This window comes from Palaemon carinicauda, chromosome 6 (genome assembly GCF_036898095.1).
Source record: "Palaemon carinicauda isolate YSFRI2023 chromosome 6, ASM3689809v2, whole genome shotgun sequence".
Taxonomy (NCBI): domain Eukaryota; kingdom Metazoa; phylum Arthropoda; class Malacostraca; order Decapoda; family Palaemonidae; genus Palaemon; species Palaemon carinicauda.
In genome coordinates, this window is record NC_090730.1 from 16,361,943 (window position 1) to 16,381,480 (window position 19,538).

Genomic DNA, 19,538 nt, shown 5'->3' on the forward strand with positions numbered 1-19,538 from the left:
TCGTGACGCGTCGAAATGCGAGATTTAAGCTATATATATGTAACTACCAGGTAAGTATATTTAAAAATTTACTTTAAAATAAAGATAAAATTTTTATATAACCAGCGGGTAAGTTTAATGTTTAAAAATTATATTTTCATAATAAAATAAATTTTTTAACATACTTACCCGCTGGTTATATAACCTTTATTCCCACTATCCTCCCCTCTGGAGACCTATGGGCATGGAAGATCTGAGGACGTTTGGAATGGTTCTGTGTATCTCATGTGAGGGCGCTGGTGTACACCTGGCTACTCTATCTGCGATTGCCACGAGGTTGTAATTTCTGCCGGATGTCAGAGACTAAAGCTATTTTTATATAGCCAGTAGGTAAGTATGTTCAAAACTTTATTTTATTATGAACGTATAATTTTTTTCCTATTTTTGCCCACCAAAAGTACCAGGTTCCCCACTTGTGGCCGTTACGAAAGGTGTGTGACAATGGGAAAATGGTTAAATTATGGTTGAAATTAAGGTCAAATTCATTGAAACTACAATTTGTTCCTACACTAAATACAAACCCTCATTCTTTACTATAGGAGATATTCTAGCGCGAGCTGGAAAATACGGCAGAAAAACCTTAACAAGGTCGTTAACGGCCGGACAGGTAATTACCCACCTGTCAGTGGTGGGGGACCGCCGGTCGGTAGCTGCTGTTTACCTTTAATCGAATTTTAGCCGTCGCAGTGGTAACACCACTGCTCCTGCTTATTTACTGGCAGACTAGCCTTTCTTTCTTTTTTTTTTTTTTTTTTGAGTTTTGATTAATCCTTTTTCTTTTTCTTTGTAGATGATGTCCTCTATTTTGAGGAAGTGTTCATGATGCCCTTATGTCACCGCTGGATGTGGATCCTCTTTCCCTATGCCCCGTTACGGAGGTCATGGGTGTTGTGCTACCCTGCGGAGGATGGGTTCCCCTGCCAAGTATGTAGGAGTGGTCTTCACAGTACCTCCTCCTCCTTCTCCTCCACTTCATTGTCCTCCCCTCTTCGGAGGCTAGGAGGGTGAGAGAGAAGAGGAAGGAGAGATCGCACTCCTGTGCCCAGTCGTTCTCTCCGGAGTCACAGGCGACATAGGAGGAGACATAATCGTTCTTGCTCTTCCTCGCCTTCTGCCTCTTCACGAGATGTCTCACCGCTAGACTAAGCGCTCTTGTCACAAACTTAAGAGCGCTTCCTTCTTACCCTAACATAGGGCATCAAGAGTGTATGCCCCAATATGCGCATACGCTCCAAGAAGAGCTTAACTCCATCACGCGCCATGCGCTCACCTGCCCACAAACACCTACGCGCCACCAATCTTCTGCACAATGGCACTCTCCCGCGCGCCAGTGCTCTCCTATGCGCTCCCGCGCACCAACATTCTCCTGCACGTGCGCATACGCGCCCAACACCATCCTACGCGACAGGTAAAACCTGCGCGTCAACTTTCTACGGTTAGGTCTTCTCCTGCAGCGCCAGCGCTTTGCAACACGTCAGTGCTTATCAACGCACCAGCAATTTCCGGCGCACCAGCCTTCTCCCGCATCCGCAAGGATATGCGCGCTCGCCCGCGCGCCCCATATGATTCCACTATGCGTGCACGCTAGGGAATTTTATCCTGCGTGCGCGCCCTATGGCTGGCACAGATGTGCGAGATAACTCCTGCACGCCCGTTTACGCCTTCACCTAGTTATTCTCACCGAAGAGACAGGCGAAATAGGAAGAGACGGTATCATTCTCGCTCTTTCTCGCCTTCTGTCTCTCCCTGAAACTTCCTGCCTCGAGATTATATACACTCGTGCCATAAACCTGAGAAGAACGATCCGTCTCGTCATCGTTCTGCCTTGCTGTCGTCGTCGTGCGAGGGATCATCTAAGAAACCAGGAGTGCGGCCAAGGGCAAAGCATATCCTAACCTCGAACCCTCTTCTTCGCATATCAGTTTGAGGGTCTCCATCCGCTCTAGAAAAAGTCAGATAGAACGCTTCTCCTTGCTTTTCTCTCTATCTTTAGAGAGATCGCTCTCGCCTTTGAATTAGCGATCTCTGACTCTTTGGGGTCTCGTGACAAGGAAACCTTGGTTTCCCGGTGCGCTATCCCTTCGTTTGCTCACAGCTAGTTGCTGAAACCCTGGGTTTTCGTACATTTAGTCTCGCTGACACTTCGGTGTCTCGTGACAAGGAAGACTTCCGTTTTCCCGTTGCTCTAGCCCTTTGGGTTCTCGCAACATAAACTCTAGGGGCACGTACGTTCACGCTGAACCTTCGGGTTCTCGCAACACAACCTCTAAGGGCCCGCACGATCACGCTGAACCTTCGGGTTCTCGTGACACAAGTCAGTCTATATGTCTGTATAGATTGCCCTACCTTGTGTAAGACACATCAAGAGTGTTACTCTTAGGTTAGAGAGTCTTCGGACTCTTGTCACGCGGAGTGTTCGCGTACGCCCATCCAACACTACGGCCATAACGATCAGGAGTTTTACTCTTATGGCAGAGTCTTCAGACCCCAGTCACGCAGGTGTTCGCACGCAATTAGCGCTATACACGCAAATCTCCGATCATACATTCGCGGGGTCAATCCCTCGCTCCCGTGTTTCAGACAGGACAACCTCCCTAATTCCTTTGCTCTCTAATGAGTTAAGGATTTCGAGTCTTTTGGAAAGCTCGAAAGAAGATGCAGGGGTTCGTCCCTTCTTCTCTTCTGTTGAGAGCAGAAGGGAAAAGGGAAACGTGTTACAGAGGCTAAAAGAAAAAACCTAGATAGCAGCGATGTAGAACGCGATGCCGATGGCTTCGGCCGCTATGTTCGTTATCCTGCGCTTCATGTGGCAGCTCATGAGCTGCCCATGTTACAAGGTAACACTCGTTGTCAACCTGCAACTTGATCAACTTTTTGGGAAACTTGGATTGCTGACAGGAGGTTCGCCTCCAGGGATTAGAGATCCTTCCCTTATGAGGGAGTGATAACCTTCCTCGGAATTGGAATGCGTGAAAGATCCATTCCCTTTCCGAGGGAAAGTTTCCCCACTTCAGACAGTCAGCAACCTTCCCTCCTTCGTAAGGAGTTGTGAACAGCTCAATGAGTTTACCTCTGCTATCTTGTCCCCGAAGACTGTGCTTTCTCCCCTGGAGCTGGGGAAAAGCAAGTCTACGGCTTATGCCTCCTTCGGGGGTGAACTTCTCCCTGAGAGTATGCTTGGCTCAGGCGAAGTCCTTCTTCGGGAGGACTTCTCTCTCGTTCACGAGAGGAGATTTTTACGCCTACGTTTTTTCCGTAAAACTGGGAGAAAACTTGCCTTAGGCGATGCCCTCCTTCAGAAGATCCTCTCTCTCGTTCACGAGAGAGAGATTGTTACGCCTTCGCTTTTTTCCCTTAGAACTGGGAGAAAGCTTGTCTTAAGCAATGTTCTCCTTCCGGAGAACTTCTCTCTCGTTCGCGAGAGAGAGATTATTACGCCTTCGCTTTTCTCCCATAGAACTGGGGGAAAGCTTGTCTCAGGCAATGTTCTTCTTCGGGAGAACTTCTCTCTCGTTCACGAGAGAGATTATTAACCCTGTGCTTTTTTCCCCATGAATTGGGAGAAAGCTTGTCTTAGACCAAGTCCCCCTTCGGGAGGATTCCTATCTCATTCAGGAGAGGGAGATTTTTACACGAGAGGGAGATTTTTACGCCTACCTTTTTTCCCTAGAACTAGGAGAAAACTTGTCTTAAGCGACGTCCTCTTTCGGGAGAACTTCTCTCTCGTCCGCGAGAGAGATTATCACGCCTATGCTTTTTTCCCATACATCTGGGAGAAATTTTGCATTAGGCGATGTCCTCCTTCGGGAGGACTTCTCCCTCGTTCGCGAGAGAGAAATTATTAAACCTACGCTTTTCCCCATAGAGAGGGGAGAAATGTTGCCTTTGGCAATCCTTCCTTCGGGAAAGAGTCTAGTCTGAGGACTATCTTCCCTAAAGATAGGGAACTCCTTGGCCACCCTGGCCTCAAGACTAAGTCTCCTATAGTAAAGAATGAGGGTTTGTATTTAGTGTAGGAACAAATGACAAACTTATAACAGAGTTTGTATTTTTCCTAACATACAAACCCGAATTCTTTACACAAATCTTCCCTCCATCACTATCCCCTAGGATAGTCCTAACTAGAATCCGATTGAAGGTAAACAGCAGTTACCTACCGGCGGTCCTCCACCACTGACAGGTGGGTAATTACCTGTCCGGCCGTTAACGACCTTGTTGGGGTTTTTCTGCCGTATTTTCCAGCTCGCGCTAGAATATCTCCTATAGTAAAGAATTCGGGTTTGTATGTTAGGAAAAATATAAACTCTGTTATAAGTTTGTCATATTTACTGTAGGAAAATTTGTTTTTTTCTATTGGAAATGTAGTTCTGTGTAGTTCTGTCATTTTACCAGTCATTATTGTAAGGCTCAAGGTAAATGCAGCTAGTTTGAAGATAATGGTAGATTTAAGAATGCTAAATGTTATTTCTGTGGCAGAGAAGGTCCTATGAGTACTGTCCCAATAAAAAGGCTAGAAATAAATCTAGGAATGTTAACAAGGCACATAATGTACATGAAACTGTAAAATTATAGAATAGCTCAATACTGTAAATGGTTTGTAGAAAATAAGACTGTTATTTAGTGCATTTTGTGGTGTTTAAAGGGTTTTAACAATAATTTCTGGCAGAAATCCATAGGTGTTGAATTTGGTGAGTCAACTACCATATCTGAAAAGCTATAAGTTTGGGCCAGGTATCATCATCAATAACGTTCGAAACACCTTAAAATACACCATCTGTCAGTCTGATTGTATGATTTTTAAATGAACTCTGAAATTGTTCCCATACTAACAAACTTTCTGCTATTTATATGGATATATTTCTAGAGTAGCTGGAAAGAAGCCAATAGATTTTAAGTGCGAGGTGGCAACCCTACCTAACCACTAACAGTGGCTAGGTAGGGGGTGGCTGGGGGCTACCCAGCCTCCTATATCTACTCACGGTTCAATAAACCACATCACTTTTTACATTTGGCTGGTAGAGAGCGGACGTCTCCTCTCTCTCTCTCCCTTCAAGGCTTAGCCATTTACCACTATTGCTTTACGCTCATTCTTTTCTTTACAGATATGATTTGTGTTTTTACGCGACGATCCATTACTTGGTAATGTGTCGGTTTCAAATGTCGATGTTCATTCTACGAGTTATCAGAAGGATTCCTTTGTACTGATGACTCCTTTTGGGAGTTACCTTTCCCGTTCGCGTGTTTAGATTATTCTTCCCCCTCGGAGGGGAGGAACTTTTAATCCTCTACTTATTTTTTGCTCAGCGCTTCATGGCGACATTGTGTGAGAAGTTGTTGGCTGTTGCTGCGGCGGACGTCTTAGCTGTTGAGAAGGTCTACTCCCGTTCACCCTGACTTTGACTTCTGCTGATGACGAGTCTTCTTGCCTTCTGTCGATCTCGTTGTCTCACAACATTCTGCAATTTTTCTCTCTCTCTCTACAGGAAATGTTTTCAGCGCGTATGCAGCTTGTGCCTACTGAGGATTGCGAGATCAAAGACTATCGTCAACCCACGGCTTGCTCGACAATCGCCGAATCGACGGACTTTCCTTCTCCATAACGATCGCAGGGGCAAGACTCATCACCTTGTCTTCCTGGTCGATCAGGATGTTGTTCCCTACAGTCCAATGATAACATGATGAATCACACTCCAGAGAAAGAAGTCAATGGCGCCTCGAACTTTAGGACAAGTGGAGGTCGGGATCACTCCTGCTAGAAAGGGCATCACTCTCACCTGTCTCACCGGGGTAGGATGCCACAAAATAAGGGGACAATATGAAGACCCTAGAGTCCAATCCCCGGACGACCCTAATCCTCTATGTGAATTGACACGTCACGCTATTTTCCTCCTTCCATTGACTAGATATTCAGTGACTATCCAAGGATGTACGTAGAATTTTCCTTTCAATTTGGTTTGCCAGTTCAGAGTGCGAGGCCCCAGCCTATGCGTTCCCCCTCAAGTATTCACAAGAAAACTCACTCTAGTTGCAACCGGGGTTCCTCATCCTTAGAAGAGTGGCAAAATTTTAGCAGACTCGGTGGAAAGGTTTCTCCGACATTGAGACAACCTTTAGGGGTTTTCCCCTAAAACCACTAGAGTTAATCCCGGCAATCGCCATAAGAACAGGCATTTTTAAAAAGGTAAATAATTTCTAAAAAGAGACAAAGTTGTTCTATCCAAATCAGGGATAAAGACTCAGAAAAACAGCATGTCCCCTCCTCAAGTGCAACTTCCTACGGACACATTAATGGCTGCACCGAAAGGGGTGCCTGACCGACTTTGGTGGCCCCGGAGAAAGTCATAGCTTAATTTCCCCTCTAGGGGCAACAGTTCCTTTAAGTATTAGCAGAAAATTTATGGACTTATGGGGTCCAGTAGGATCGGAGTAATAGAAAGACCCGAGTAGGGAGGTAGAAATCACTAACCTTCTCAGGGGAGGTGACATTTTCTCTCCTCTCCTACATTCAGTGCTCTTGAGGGATGCATCAGAAAAAAGGAGGTTCCTCACCCGTCATAGCACATTACCTTATAGCTATGTTCCAACACCTATTGATAGTGGCACACAAGTCTTCCTGGATTAGAGCGCAAGGTTTTTTTTTTTTACTCTTAACCTGTTCTAAGAACTACCTTCTTGTTACACCGTAGACAATGGGCAGTGTCTTGTTAGGGTAGGAGTTATCCCACCCTAGGCATCAAACACACGCAAATCTGTGCCTGTCTCTCTTACCTAACCCTCACAAAGAGTTAGGTGTGACTGTACTGTAGTTTCTCGTGCCCTCCTTAGCAAAGTCAGGAATGTTGCAGTGGATCATGATCCTTTAACCCAATGGAGGATAATGCATCAGTGGATGTGCCTCTTTTTTCACCAGAATTTGAAAATCCTGCTCATTTCCCGTCTCCTTCGACAAGTGTGCTAAGCTCATACAAGCAGCTTTTTATTGCAGATGGGGGAGACCAATGAGATTTCTCTTTCATTGTATCAGAAGTGTCCCGTGTGTGTATCTCACATATCCAATCAATGTATTCCTAATCGTACTCCTCGTCAGTCTATGGCTGTACACCATGCATCTTCTCATGCACCACTGTTATCCTTGGAGGAAGCTTATCACTCTCCTTCAAGGTTTGAATTTTCATCAGCCCTTCTTGTTATCTCACAGGATCCTACAGTTCCAGCTTCCCCACCACCCCAGAGCAAAATAGCAAAATATTATTTTCTTAGAAAATCTTTAGTGAATGATCACATATTTCATCATTCTGGAGCTACTACTAGTTCGGCAGTGCACCCGCACACCTACAAAGCTTCCCTACGAATCTGCTGAGACTCATCTGTCAGTGTATCCACAACAGGAATGTGGCACCCTACCACACATGCACTCTGATTCCACAGTGTATCCAGAGGAACGTTGATGTGTCCTCCTGTTTGCACACCTCCTAAGCTCACTGCCACTATTACACATCCTCTTGCTGAATGCACGACCACTGTGTCCTGTACGTGTCACCACCATTTTGCATCCTGCTGAACACACCGCCACCATGTTTCCTCCTGTAGGTGCCACCACCACTTCGCATCCTGCTGAATATGTTGCCACCGCTTCACCTCCTACTGCTGAACTCCCCTGCCTCCAGATGTAAGTTCACTCCAAGTCAGTAGGACATATTCTTGTCAAATTCAGGAATCTGTACTTAGGCTTGAAATCAAACCATCTCCACCATGATAGCTCATTAAGGAATTCACATGTGGCTATTTATGATGACCATTTATAACTAACACAGGTGTGTTACTGACAAATGGTTGTCATAATAGTCATCAAACAAAGGAAAATGAATTAAAAGAATTCTTAGATGCTCAATGTTTAATATATGGTGTAATCACAAAACAAATTACTGAAGAGTATAATTATAAAGCCAATATCAATACATTAATCCTCAGTCAGTGAAATGAAACTGTCCAAACAGGGAGATGGATTTCCTTTAAGGTCCGCTGTGATCCATGAGACGTTCCTTATGGCCTTGGGCAAGTTACGGAAACTGCTATGATTTCATTTATCCAAGAGACATATTCTGAAAAAAAAAGGATTAAAATTTGATTCATCATCACATTCTCAAAAAACAAATGGTGAACTATTGCCTGGCAATAATTGTGTTTCCATCTTCATACCAATCTAAATGTTTAAAACTTTTTTCTTATGCTATATACTTTAATCTGGGCTTGAAACTACATCTCCTTTTTTACTTTAAATTTTAAAACTTCCACATAACATTGTATGCTTTTACATTCAGGAAAAACATTTGAGCTCCTTTTTGATAAACATGAGTACCTCTTTAATTTGCTGTGCTTTTGTCCAATTAAGGACTGCTTGGTCTGAAAACCTTTCAATAATTTTAGTTCCTAGGAAAACGCCTGGTCTTCTTTTGCTTACCTACAAGTTTTGTGTTGAAACTTGTTTATCAGTGTAGCTTTGAAACTTTAGACCCCCTTTTATGATGTTTGATCTTCAAAAGCTTTTATTTCAACTATATATTATGAAATGTTTTCAGGATTGTTTTCTATTTATTAATTTAGTGTTAAACTTACCTCATAAATCATCTGTTTATTCTTAGAATGATGAATATCATTTAATTGCCAAATACATTTACATTGGATTATGTTATAATTTTCTTTTTTTCATAATCATGTCTGTCTACTTTGAAAATTTATTCCCAACACAGTATTCACATGGACATGATGCTGGTCGGATATAAACCTCTCAAACTATCTTAGCCTCGCTTTACTTACTGCTCACTCGGGTGTATACCGTAGGATCTCCGGAAGAGCCACAACCACCCCCGAAGACAATTCCAATTTCGACCATGAAAGTTTCATCTGTGTTGCCTGGAGCCACCAATGGACAGCCCGTGTCACCCTGTGAAGAGAAATTATCATATCGATTTCCTACTGGAATGGGGATGTCTTAATAATTAGACTCCTGGCTGTGATAGAAATTGATTTGTAAGGGAACTATTGTTTTGAATATCACGAAGGATATTACATAATTCTAGTAAAACACAAGCTATCATCTCCTCTCTGTCTGTCTGTCTTTATCTGTCTATCCGTGCGTCTTATGGTCTCTTGAATCAATCATCTCTTTTTAATATGATGATTCATGTGTCTTTCTTTTAGAACTCTTATCTAATGATTCAAATTGCATTTACTACATACAAACATGAATTTTTACAATTCAATTATCAATTAGTTCAACGAGAAATGGAAAGTTGGTAGAAACTTAGTCTATGTTAAGTTTACAATATAAATAAATTTTTGTAAATCTCCATACCACACAAGGACCTCCATCATCTGTTCCTGTACAAATCATGTTATCTGTGATCGCTGCAAATATATTTGCGCACGCCGCGTTGGTCATTGTTGGAACTACCACCTCCTGAAGCGTCTCAGACTGGGTACCACCTGCAACATTAAATTGTTGTTAATGTGTTACTTTACCTGGAATTTGAAAGAAAGATTGGTGAGAATTTCCATCACAAACGATCTATTGGAAGAAGTAAGTCACACTTAATCTTAACTACCTTAAGGTTATTTATTTCAAAATGGATATTTATATTTTCCTTCAAGCAGAAAGTAGTTTGGCCAAAATATCAAGTATGCATTGAATTGAATCCACAAAAGTATCCTACATCTATTCTACAGTAGAATGTTCAGCCCAGTTGGATGTGCCAGCCTTATGGATAACGTCTCAGATTTACTTATGATACATGGATTTGAAGTATGAGGCCTACTCGCAGCTCGAAAAATTTGTCACTAGTATTCATAACCTCACAGTCCCCGTGAAATAGGGAGGAGCTGCTTTTTGGGGTAGCTAACATGTCTATCTGCTGCATCATTAGCAGCCATTCCCAGCCCTTCCCAGTCCTAGCTTGAGTGTCAATTATATATATATATATATATATATATATATATATATATATATATATATATATATATATATATATATATATATATATATATATAGGTGGTGGCCTATTAAAAACGCCCCTGCCTGGTGATTGCCAGACCGGGGTCAAGGATGAAGGCGGTGTAACCTTTAGGTCTACCTGCTGAGTAATCAGCAACCATTGCCTGGCTCTCCCTGGTCCTAGCTTGGGTGGAGAGGTGGCTTGGACACTGGCCATATGTATACATGGTCAGTCTTTATGGCATTATCCTGCTCGCAAGGGCATTGTCACCGTCTCTTGCCTCTGCCATGCATGAGTGGCCTTTAAAACCACATGCAACTTATGTGTCCATAATAGAAAACTTGTTACAAAAATAAAGACAAATACTTTGGAATTTCAATAATACAGAACTATGAAACAAATATATATTCATGTAATCCTTAATGAATAAAATTATGTTGTATTTTGAATTCAAATGGTAGATTCATGCGCAAATTGTAATTTAGATCAACATATTTCTTTGGGGGGAAAAATGTCCGCTCTTTTTTGCTCAAGTCTAATAAATATTTGGTGCAACTATAGCGTGATTCCTACCCTCATTTTCTGTTCCTACCTCAATATGGGGATTAAAATCTACTATAGGATGATTCCTACCAAGGGTACAGAACCTAACAAACCCACCTAACCTAACCTAGTAGTTCCCATGTCACAACCTTTAGTCAGGGCAGGGCTTCCCCTTCCCAGGTCACAACCTGCTGGTTAGACAGCAAGATTGAGATTTTGAACTTAATTCTGATTGTTTAAAGTGCCTTTTATGGATTTTCAGCGTGTTTTATAGAATAAAATACATTGAAATAGTGTCAAGAAGTATGTTTTATCTATCCTCCTTCGGTAAGAATCACCTCATACCCCAAAAATAGAGTAGGAATCACACTATAGTAGAATCCTGATGATAGGAATCACACTAGAGTAACACCAAATATTTCCTATCACGTGGAGCCTTTTCATCATGCAAACCTAGAAGTACTGTACCCCAGCCGGTGACTGTAGCATCCACATCGCTATAGTCATTGTCTTCATCTGGAAGACAAACGGGAGCGATTGTGTTGTCTGGCAGGAAGTTGACCGCAGAGCGCAGTTCGATCAATGCCACATTGTTGTCACCATTAGTACGGTTGTAACTTGTATGCATGATGATCTGCAATGATATTGATTGATAAAAATTATTTTCCCATATCACATTGTCTCTTTTTATAATATACCTTCCGTTACAGCAAGTAGTTTTAAATCCGGAAGATTTTACTGCATTGTGTTGCATTATTTACGTCAAATTTCCTCATCTTTCATCGTTAAAAAAGAAAATTTACTGCAATGCATATAGCAAGAGTTTCTCTGTTAGGAAAAGCCGAAAGGTAAAAAAAAAATGTCTAAATCTCTGATTTCTTTTAAAGAAAATCTTTTATCAAGAAAATCTTTTATCAAGAAATGTTTGCTACCAATTAGCAAACGTTTATAGACTTACTGTTGAGGGTACAATCATTCGTGTTATCGACGTTTCATCTGTTACTGACCAGTCGTGTTCCCCGACTACGACAGCAACATCTGGTCTGAAAGTTCATTAGGGCAAGTGTTGGGACAATAGTCATTTCTGCTTGACAAAGGAATGTTTGTCTTTAGAAAGACCAAGTTACATAATGAAGTAGTCGCTTCACGTTTGCTGGAGAATAGTTTGATAAGAAAGAATGCTTTTTTAAAATTTATATTCTAACTTGATTTATACAAAGTGAATTGCGTAAAATTATAAGATTTTATAATTTAGACATTGTATGAATGGCTCAGAATACTTCTGCACGAAGGAGATCGAAATGAATGGTTTAGGGTTTAAAACATTAGGTCTATTATATCGAACATTTTTTATGGAATATATTATAAACCTAGATCTCTTATTGAAGAAAAGCCTTGCTGGAAATTAAGAATACCAGGATAAGTAACGAAATTAACTTGAATTAGGCTGAAGACCTGTAGTAAATTGAAAGCTCTGCGTCTCCCAAGTAATAGAGCATTAGCCCCTAAGGAGACTTCTTACCCATCGACGCAAGAAGCTGCTGTTAGAATCCACTTGTCGGAGATAATGGCACCACCACATATTGGTGTTGATGTACCAAAAGTTATCGCAACTTGCCAAGGATATTCGTGCACTGTTGTCTCTTGGCCTCCAATAATCCGTTCCACGGGGTTTCGTCGGCCACATTCTATGCATGAGGATCAGAGGCTTCAGTGACTAAAGTTTTCCATTGATTTACTTTTTTAATTCTAAAAGCTTTTATATATTGTGGGCTGTCTACAGTTACTCCCACCTCTTCAAGTTCTTGCCTTAGCTAAGCGCTGGCATAAGATTGTTTCTACTTATTATGAAGTTAACGGTTATATTTAGATTCACACGATTTCTTTTTAGACAATTCCACGTTTTTTGTGCTGCCTTATGTTCTATACGGTTTCTAGTCTGATTTTTCTTTTGTTTACAAGCATAAATAAAATTCAAGCTATACTTTACCTTATTAGATATAATAAAATTAAATTATTTTCCATAATAATCATGATAATAATTAAGTATTTAGGAACTATGGTCAATTGAGGGTCTTTAGAATTAGAGCTTAGTGAAAAATTCAAAAAAGCAAATCAAACAATAGCTGGGTTAAGTAAAATTTGGAAATCAAACTGCCTGAAATTACATATAAAAATGAGACTATATATCAGTTTAGTGAGATCGGTGTTACTCTATGGACATGTGTCATGGTATGACAATGAAACAATCTCCAATAGATTTAGTAGATTTGAGAACAAAGCCCTCAGAAGAATATTGGGTGTTAAATGGTAGGACAGGATTAGAAATGAAAATATAGGAGAGATCATTCGGGTGCCATATGTTGATGAGATCTTAATGATGGGTAGATGGAGATGGTTTGGGCATGCTCTTCGCACTCCCCAAGAGAGATTAGTTCACCAAACGTTCAGCTGGGGTCCACAAGGCTCTAGAAGATTTGGAAGACCCAGACCTACATGGCTGATGACTAAGAACCGTGAATTAGGAGATGATGAATGGAGAAGTATTAACTTACAAGCGCAAGATAGAGACGACTGGTAAGATCTAACCTAAGCCCTTTGCGTCAATAGGCGTAGGAGGAGATAATGATGATGATGTCTCCTTTAGGGATACTAAGGCCAGGTCATGCATGTCAGTTTTAATAGTTGACTTCGACATTGTACAGTTACATAGGTCTAAACTGGATTATCTATATGTTTCTTTTACATAGAATATTTGAAGTTTGGGTCTCTGGAGAGCATTCGTTTTCTTAATCATTTACTGTTCAGTGACACGGGTGTCACTGAAGGGACCTCCATAAAAGAGAAGCATAATAGGCTGGTCTCTTGATTTTTTATTTTTGGTTATGCTATATGAAACTACTTTTCAATCGTTGTCTTTGTCATTTACTTTTACTGTCTATGATAGAATTATATGGATATGCAATTGAACCATAATAGAGAAATGAGTGATTCCTCTCAAAAATGTTGTTCGTTAATATAAGAAAAAGAGTAAATGAACTCGATTAAGAACTCCATCGAATATGTATGAAAAAATTCATAATGGAAGTTGGTGGAAAATGGAAATTAGTTATTAATAGGATTATTAAAATTGAAAATCCAAAAACTTTGTGGACTAATTTGTAAAATAAAAATAGTTAAAACATTTAATAAAACAACTGTTGCCGTCTTTTTTTTTTTTTTTTTACTTAAGTCTTTATCAAAATTAGAATTGAACCGTAAATGGTAACCAATTGAAGTACACAGTACAGTGCCCACAGTCATGGCATTACCTAGATGCCTCTCTTGTGGAAGACTAGCAAAGGGAACTTGTCTCAAAACTGCAGGTTTGGACGCATCATCTATGTAGGAGACTATTCCAAATTTGACCCCAAAGAAGATGGAGTGGTGCCAAAGATATTCTTTCTTTCACTGAAGGATGTGATTCTACCTTAATGGCGATTGCTTTGTCCATTTTAACCACGTCCCTAAATATCGTGCCTTAATATGACGAGCGTGGCCTCGAGGGTGAATAATGATAATTATTCGATCCCAGTGAGGCAATCTACAGTAGGGAAGCGGTGTTCTTGATCGGGCTATTGGTAATTATATTTGATGTAATTCTGGACATCTACTTGAAGAAGGCAAGACAGAATTGGAGGTAGAAGATATTTCTAAAGGAGAGACAATGGAATTGTTGACTATGTGTTTCTTTGTCAAAAGTACAGCAGATGGTTTGGAACTGCTGTTGCTTTTTAGAAAGGCAAAGATTTTTGGAAGAAATGAGTCCTTGTAAAAGGCCAAGTTGAGAGAAGTCTGGTTGAAACGCCTGAAGCTTTTTCATGTATTTTATGAATCTCTAATCATCTCGAACTATAAGAGAGAGAGAGAGAGAGAGAGAGAGAGAGAGAGAGAGAGAGAGAGAGAGAGAGAGAGAGAGAGAGAGAGAGAGAGAGAGAGAGAGAATGCTGTAGGTCTATTTTTGCATTATGATATTTACTTTGCACATTCATAGGAGTGTCTTCCTCTTAAACCTTTTTTTCATCAGGTTTTTTCCCTCTTTGGGAAACTAATATTACCTATATCGATCACAATAGACAGATCCCCAACATAAAAATGGCTTCGATGCATAAGAAGAGGCAGTTATTTCATATATCAATTAAGTGATTATTTTTTTTTAAATTTTTTTTTATTGGATTAAAATTTTAAGATTTATGAATGTTCGTACATTTACAATAGTACTGTACTTACGACATTGATAAGGTTCTGGTGTTGTTGTGGTTGTTGAAGTTGTGGATGTTGAAGTTGTGGATGTTGAAGTTGTGGCTGTTGAAGTTGTGGATGTTGAAGTTGTGGATGTTGATGTCGAAGTTGTTGTGGTCGTTTCTGAAAGAAAAATGATCCTTCCAATATTCCACATAATTTTTCCAACGTCGATTACCAATATTCAAGTCTTTCATCACAAGATATTTTTCTTTAAATACTCAAAAAGTAGAAATATTACAGAGACACGGACGGAGAAAAGAAGACTGATGGACAGCTAAGAAAACAATCTAGTTGAGGTTATAGATAAGTTAATAAGCTAAAATTTTATATGAAATGGTAATATGAATTACGATTTGAAACATCAACATGAACTTCATTAGTTCAGGTGAGAAAGAAGTTAGGTTATGATTCAATGTAAATAAAAAAAAGGGGGGGGGGGACTTCAAGGGTCTAGAAAAGTTCTCAATCCCTCACCGTCCCTAAGGATAAGAATTTCATAAAAGACAAAATACAAATGGTTGACTTTTAGAGTATCTTTACCTGAAGCAGTAACAGTACATTGGAATCCATAATTTTTCAAGAATCTTGAAAAGAAACGAACATTCAAGTGATTGTTCTCACTTGTGGCCGTAAAAGTACTCTGTGTATCACAATATCTGTGGAAAGAAAAAACGAAAGAAAAAATATCTTAGCAACGCATCAATATAACCAGTACTTCTTCTGGAGTCAAGAACGCTATTTAGCTACGTGGGACCAAGCATGGGGCTGCGCTGAACTTTTTATTATCAAAGTCTCGAGCAGTGAATGAGTTATTATTTTAATCAGGGGATTTTGTCGTTGAAGGATTAAACAATTTCATCTTCAATTTCTTTAGGAACTCATGGATTTTGTAATGCGTAGAACAGTTAGAGCTGATGGAGAAGGAGTGGACTGAATTGGTGATGCTTACTTACCAGAATGCATGAAATATCACACAAGGTTGGGCTGAAGATAAACAGAAGAAAGACAGAGATGATGAAAACGGAGTATGCAATAGAAGATGTAATATCATTGGAAGGAGAAAGGATTAATGAGGTAGAATCATTTAAGTATTTAGTTTAGTGAAAGACTGAAAAAAGCAAATCAGTCAATGGCTAGGTTAAGTAATATTTGAAAATCAAATTGCCTGAAATTACATATAAAAATGAAACTATATATCAGTTTAGTGAGATCGGTGTTACTCTGTGGACTTAAGTCATGGTATGTCAATGAAACAATCTCCAATAGATTTAGGAGATTTGAAAACAAAGTCCTCAGAAGGATATAGGGAGTTAAATGGTAGGACAGGATTAGAGATGAAATTTTTAATTTATTTTTGTATTCTATCAGAAGCTTTTTCCTAATCAATTTCCTAATATTTTTATTCCTTCTCCAAGCTGCTCTGGAACCACAATTACTAAATGTTGCTTATAACCTCGTCATAGTCTCCTTTCATATCTATATCTAATGGTTAAGAACAATTATCATCTTATATCTTCTAATACTATATTCTAACTTTCAACCAATCAAGCTCCTTTTAATTTCATATAAATCAATATTCCACTCATGAAACCTACATCTATCTTGACTTCCCTTCAAACAAATATGATATACCTTGTACCACTCCTCATTGTCCCATTATATCCATTAACATAATTTTCATTTATTCCACTAACTCATAAAACTCTTTTGCCGAACAATTGTACTTAGGCACATGCTTCTTTGGATAAATTTGTATTTTCTTGTATATCTAGCAATTTCAAAGACATATTTCCAGAAGGTTATCTACAATCTTTTTTGTTGTCCCTAAACTTCACTACCTAACAAACGTGCAAGCACACATCTGAGACTAAAAGGATTTCAAGACTCAGAATTTATAAAAGCTTTTCAAACTAGAACCTAAACCTTTACAGAGGTTGATGATTGACAGGTAGTTAGAACAATCTATATTAGTAGTAGAACTACTTGCATCTTTCATTTGGCGGAGGTTTTGTCCCCAGATCGTCAGGGAAGAATACTTGCAGCTATCCAGTGTAACGTCCGTGCAAGTAATTGATATGGTTGAGGAAGTAGACGTTCCCTGCAAAAGACAAAAAACAACAAGCTAAGATACTACATCAACAAAGGCTTTACCAAAATGATCCTCTTAGGTTTTGAAAAGAAAATAGAGACCATTAGATACTTTACATCTTTTAAAACTTTTGGAGGAAGATAGAAGTGTGACTTGAGGTGGTAAAAATGCTGGATGGTACAAAAAAAATAAGATTAATTTCAGAAATGACAGGTTACAGGAAACAGTTTTGCATTGGAACATACCAGGAAGGTCCATTTCTTCTTGACTTGATATGGGAATCGGTCTGGGTAGTTTGGAGATTGTATGGTGACGGTCTGGCCCGGATCCAGTTTGTAAACGCCACCTAAAAGGGAGCCAACTTTGGTTAGGAGACAAAAATGGGAAGTGCAGGTCAGTTAATAAGAAGCAACTGTTTTAGAAAAGTCTGCCGTTGAAGACATTTTGTAATAATGAATTTATGAGATTATACGAACGTTTGAGACCTTCCGAGAGATAAAATACTTCGAGCTTAATAATAAATCTTCATGTTTTAACAGTAGCACGACACCTGCATCTGCAAGCAATACATCTGCTTAATGTGGCAGATCCCCCCCTATGGATAATTTTCAAAGAGTTCTATATAATTTTTGTATCTCAATAACCATAAAGATTGAATTTCCATAAGTTTTCTGAAAAGCTCTCAAGGGAAGTTAGACAAGACAGTTACCATGTTTACTATCCCTTGATTGATCTTCAAGAGAGTCGAAGAATCGAGGAAACAGCATGCCACTGTATTCGGCGTCTACAGCATCCTTAGGCTGTAGGGCGAAAGGTGTCCTGAACAAAAAGAATAAGAAAAAATAAAATCATTATACAGCAAAGGGTAGGATCTATAGATAAAGAATGGTTTGACTACAAATCAATGTTAAGATCCGTTGTATTGACACAACCTAAAATAGCTGTCACTGACATTGGCCTGACCATTGAATTTATTTTTAGGAATACACCTCTTCGAAGTTGCACTTCTAAGTAATAGGTCGTGCCATAGAGTTAGTGTAGATCTAGGAAGGAACAGGCATATGAAGTCTTTGGAAAGAAATATGATATATAGAAAATGCTCTTTAAAAATTTATTCTAAATTTTAATCTTATTTGTTGTTTAACTCCTTGGTATTATTCCTATCATCCTTAAAAAGTGATCTGCCTCTCATTTTATGGGTATTTTCAATTTTACCACTTGCTATTTTTGTTCTTATTGGTGTTGGTTTCTGTTTGAGCTGCTTTATTCATAGGCAACTAGACTTGTCCTCAATAGTAGAATGGGATGGATACTGATTAGAGTTATTTTGATCCTGTTCGTAAGTTTTCACGAAATTGCAATTTACTTACGTTCCGTTGGGAGAGGGAGCAGCGCCAACATTCCAGAGGCTCTGAAGATAAAATAAAGAAATGTGGGCAATGTCAAGTGCAATATTTCAGATAGAATCTTATTAGTTATATCAGACCAATTTGTAGTGTAACAGTCCTCCTTCCGACAAGCAAACACCATCATAGAAAAGTCTTTCTTATGCCAAGAAAATTATTTAAAATTATAGCACTCCTACAGTCCTGGGAAAAAAGGCACCAGTGAAAACGTAAACTAGATATGAAATGATGTCTACACTGAAAACAAATACACAAGGGAGTCCCTTGCTACCTAAAATTTTATGCATATGCATCTAATGTTACTCTTAGGTGGGTTGAAGAGAGAAGCAGGTTATGTAAAGGCAAATCAAGTATTATTTTCCCTATTCAAAGGGAATAGGACAACATACAACTGGAATGTAATAAAGAGGGATTCTTATACAACTTAGAGAGGTTCTCTTAACTCTAACCTTACTTTAGAAGTGTTGTAAAACATATCGGCATTTCCTAGAATCCTAACCTTCACCAAAGTGAATTACGTTAAATCATATTACTAGTTCTACGTCACGAACTTATATAATCTTCCTTGAACAAATTATGACAGATGCACTCGAAGATCATGTGAGCACAGTTAGCATCGGAGGACGAACAATCAGCAACCTTCGGTTTGCTGATGATATTGGGAACGAAGATGAGCTGGTCAACCTCGTGAAATATCTGGATGAAACATCAACCAGATACGGAATGGAAATCACTGCTGAAAAATCAAAGCTAATGAGAAACAGCGACGAACCAATCAAAGCAAAAATCGTGGTCGGTGGTCAACAACTTGAAATAGTCCAACAATTCAAGTACCTTGGTGCAATCATCAGCCAAGAAGGATCCAAACCAGAAGTCCATGCAAGAATCGCGCAAACAACAGCGGCGCTAACAAAACTGAACCCAATCTGGAAAGACAAAAACATCGCTGTCAAATCCAATTTGAGACTATTGCATGCCCTTGTCATTTCCATCCTTCTGTATGCTTGTGAATCCTGGACACTGACGGCAGAGCTACAGAGAAAGATCCAAGCTGTAGAAATGAGATGCTTCAGACGAGTGCTTGGCATCTCGTACATTGAGCATGTCACAAATGAAGAAGTCAACAGAAGAGTGAGACAACACTTAGGACGCTATAAAGATCTGCTGTCCACAGTGAAGAGGAGA

The 19,538-nt window shown here is 39.6% G+C and overlaps 1 protein-coding gene across 5 annotated transcripts in view; it reads right to left on the reverse strand.

Moving 5' to 3' along the window:
- The window catches only part of LOC137642449 (trypsin Tyr p 3.0101-like), a 126,927-nt gene that overhangs the window by 47,672 nt on the left and 59,717 nt on the right, over window positions 1-19,538 (reverse strand). The window contains exons 4-13 of one of the 5 annotated variants that reach the window (XM_068375012.1): window positions 17,193-17,293; window positions 16,853-16,956; window positions 15,399-15,514; window positions 14,844-14,978; window positions 12,097-12,262; window positions 11,533-11,617; window positions 11,043-11,208; window positions 9,395-9,525; window positions 8,857-8,983; window positions 7,936-8,141 (exon numbers count right to left, since the gene is read on the reverse strand). In XM_068375012.1, coding sequence (XP_068231113.1) covers window positions 8,083-8,141; window positions 8,857-8,983; window positions 9,395-9,525; window positions 11,043-11,208; window positions 11,533-11,617; window positions 12,097-12,262; window positions 14,844-14,978; window positions 15,399-15,514; window positions 16,853-16,956; window positions 17,193-17,293 — 1,190 coding nt within the window. In that variant the 3' untranslated portion in view covers window positions 7,936-8,082. Of the gene's footprint in view, window positions 1-7,935; window positions 8,142-8,856; window positions 8,984-9,394; window positions 9,526-11,042; window positions 11,209-11,532; window positions 11,618-12,096; window positions 12,263-14,843; window positions 14,979-15,398; window positions 15,515-16,852; window positions 16,957-17,192; window positions 17,294-17,656; window positions 17,767-18,317; window positions 18,359-19,538 lie in introns of those variants that run through there. The other 4 variants (XM_068375011.1, XM_068375010.1, XM_068375009.1 and 1 more) reach the window with 4 other exon arrangements.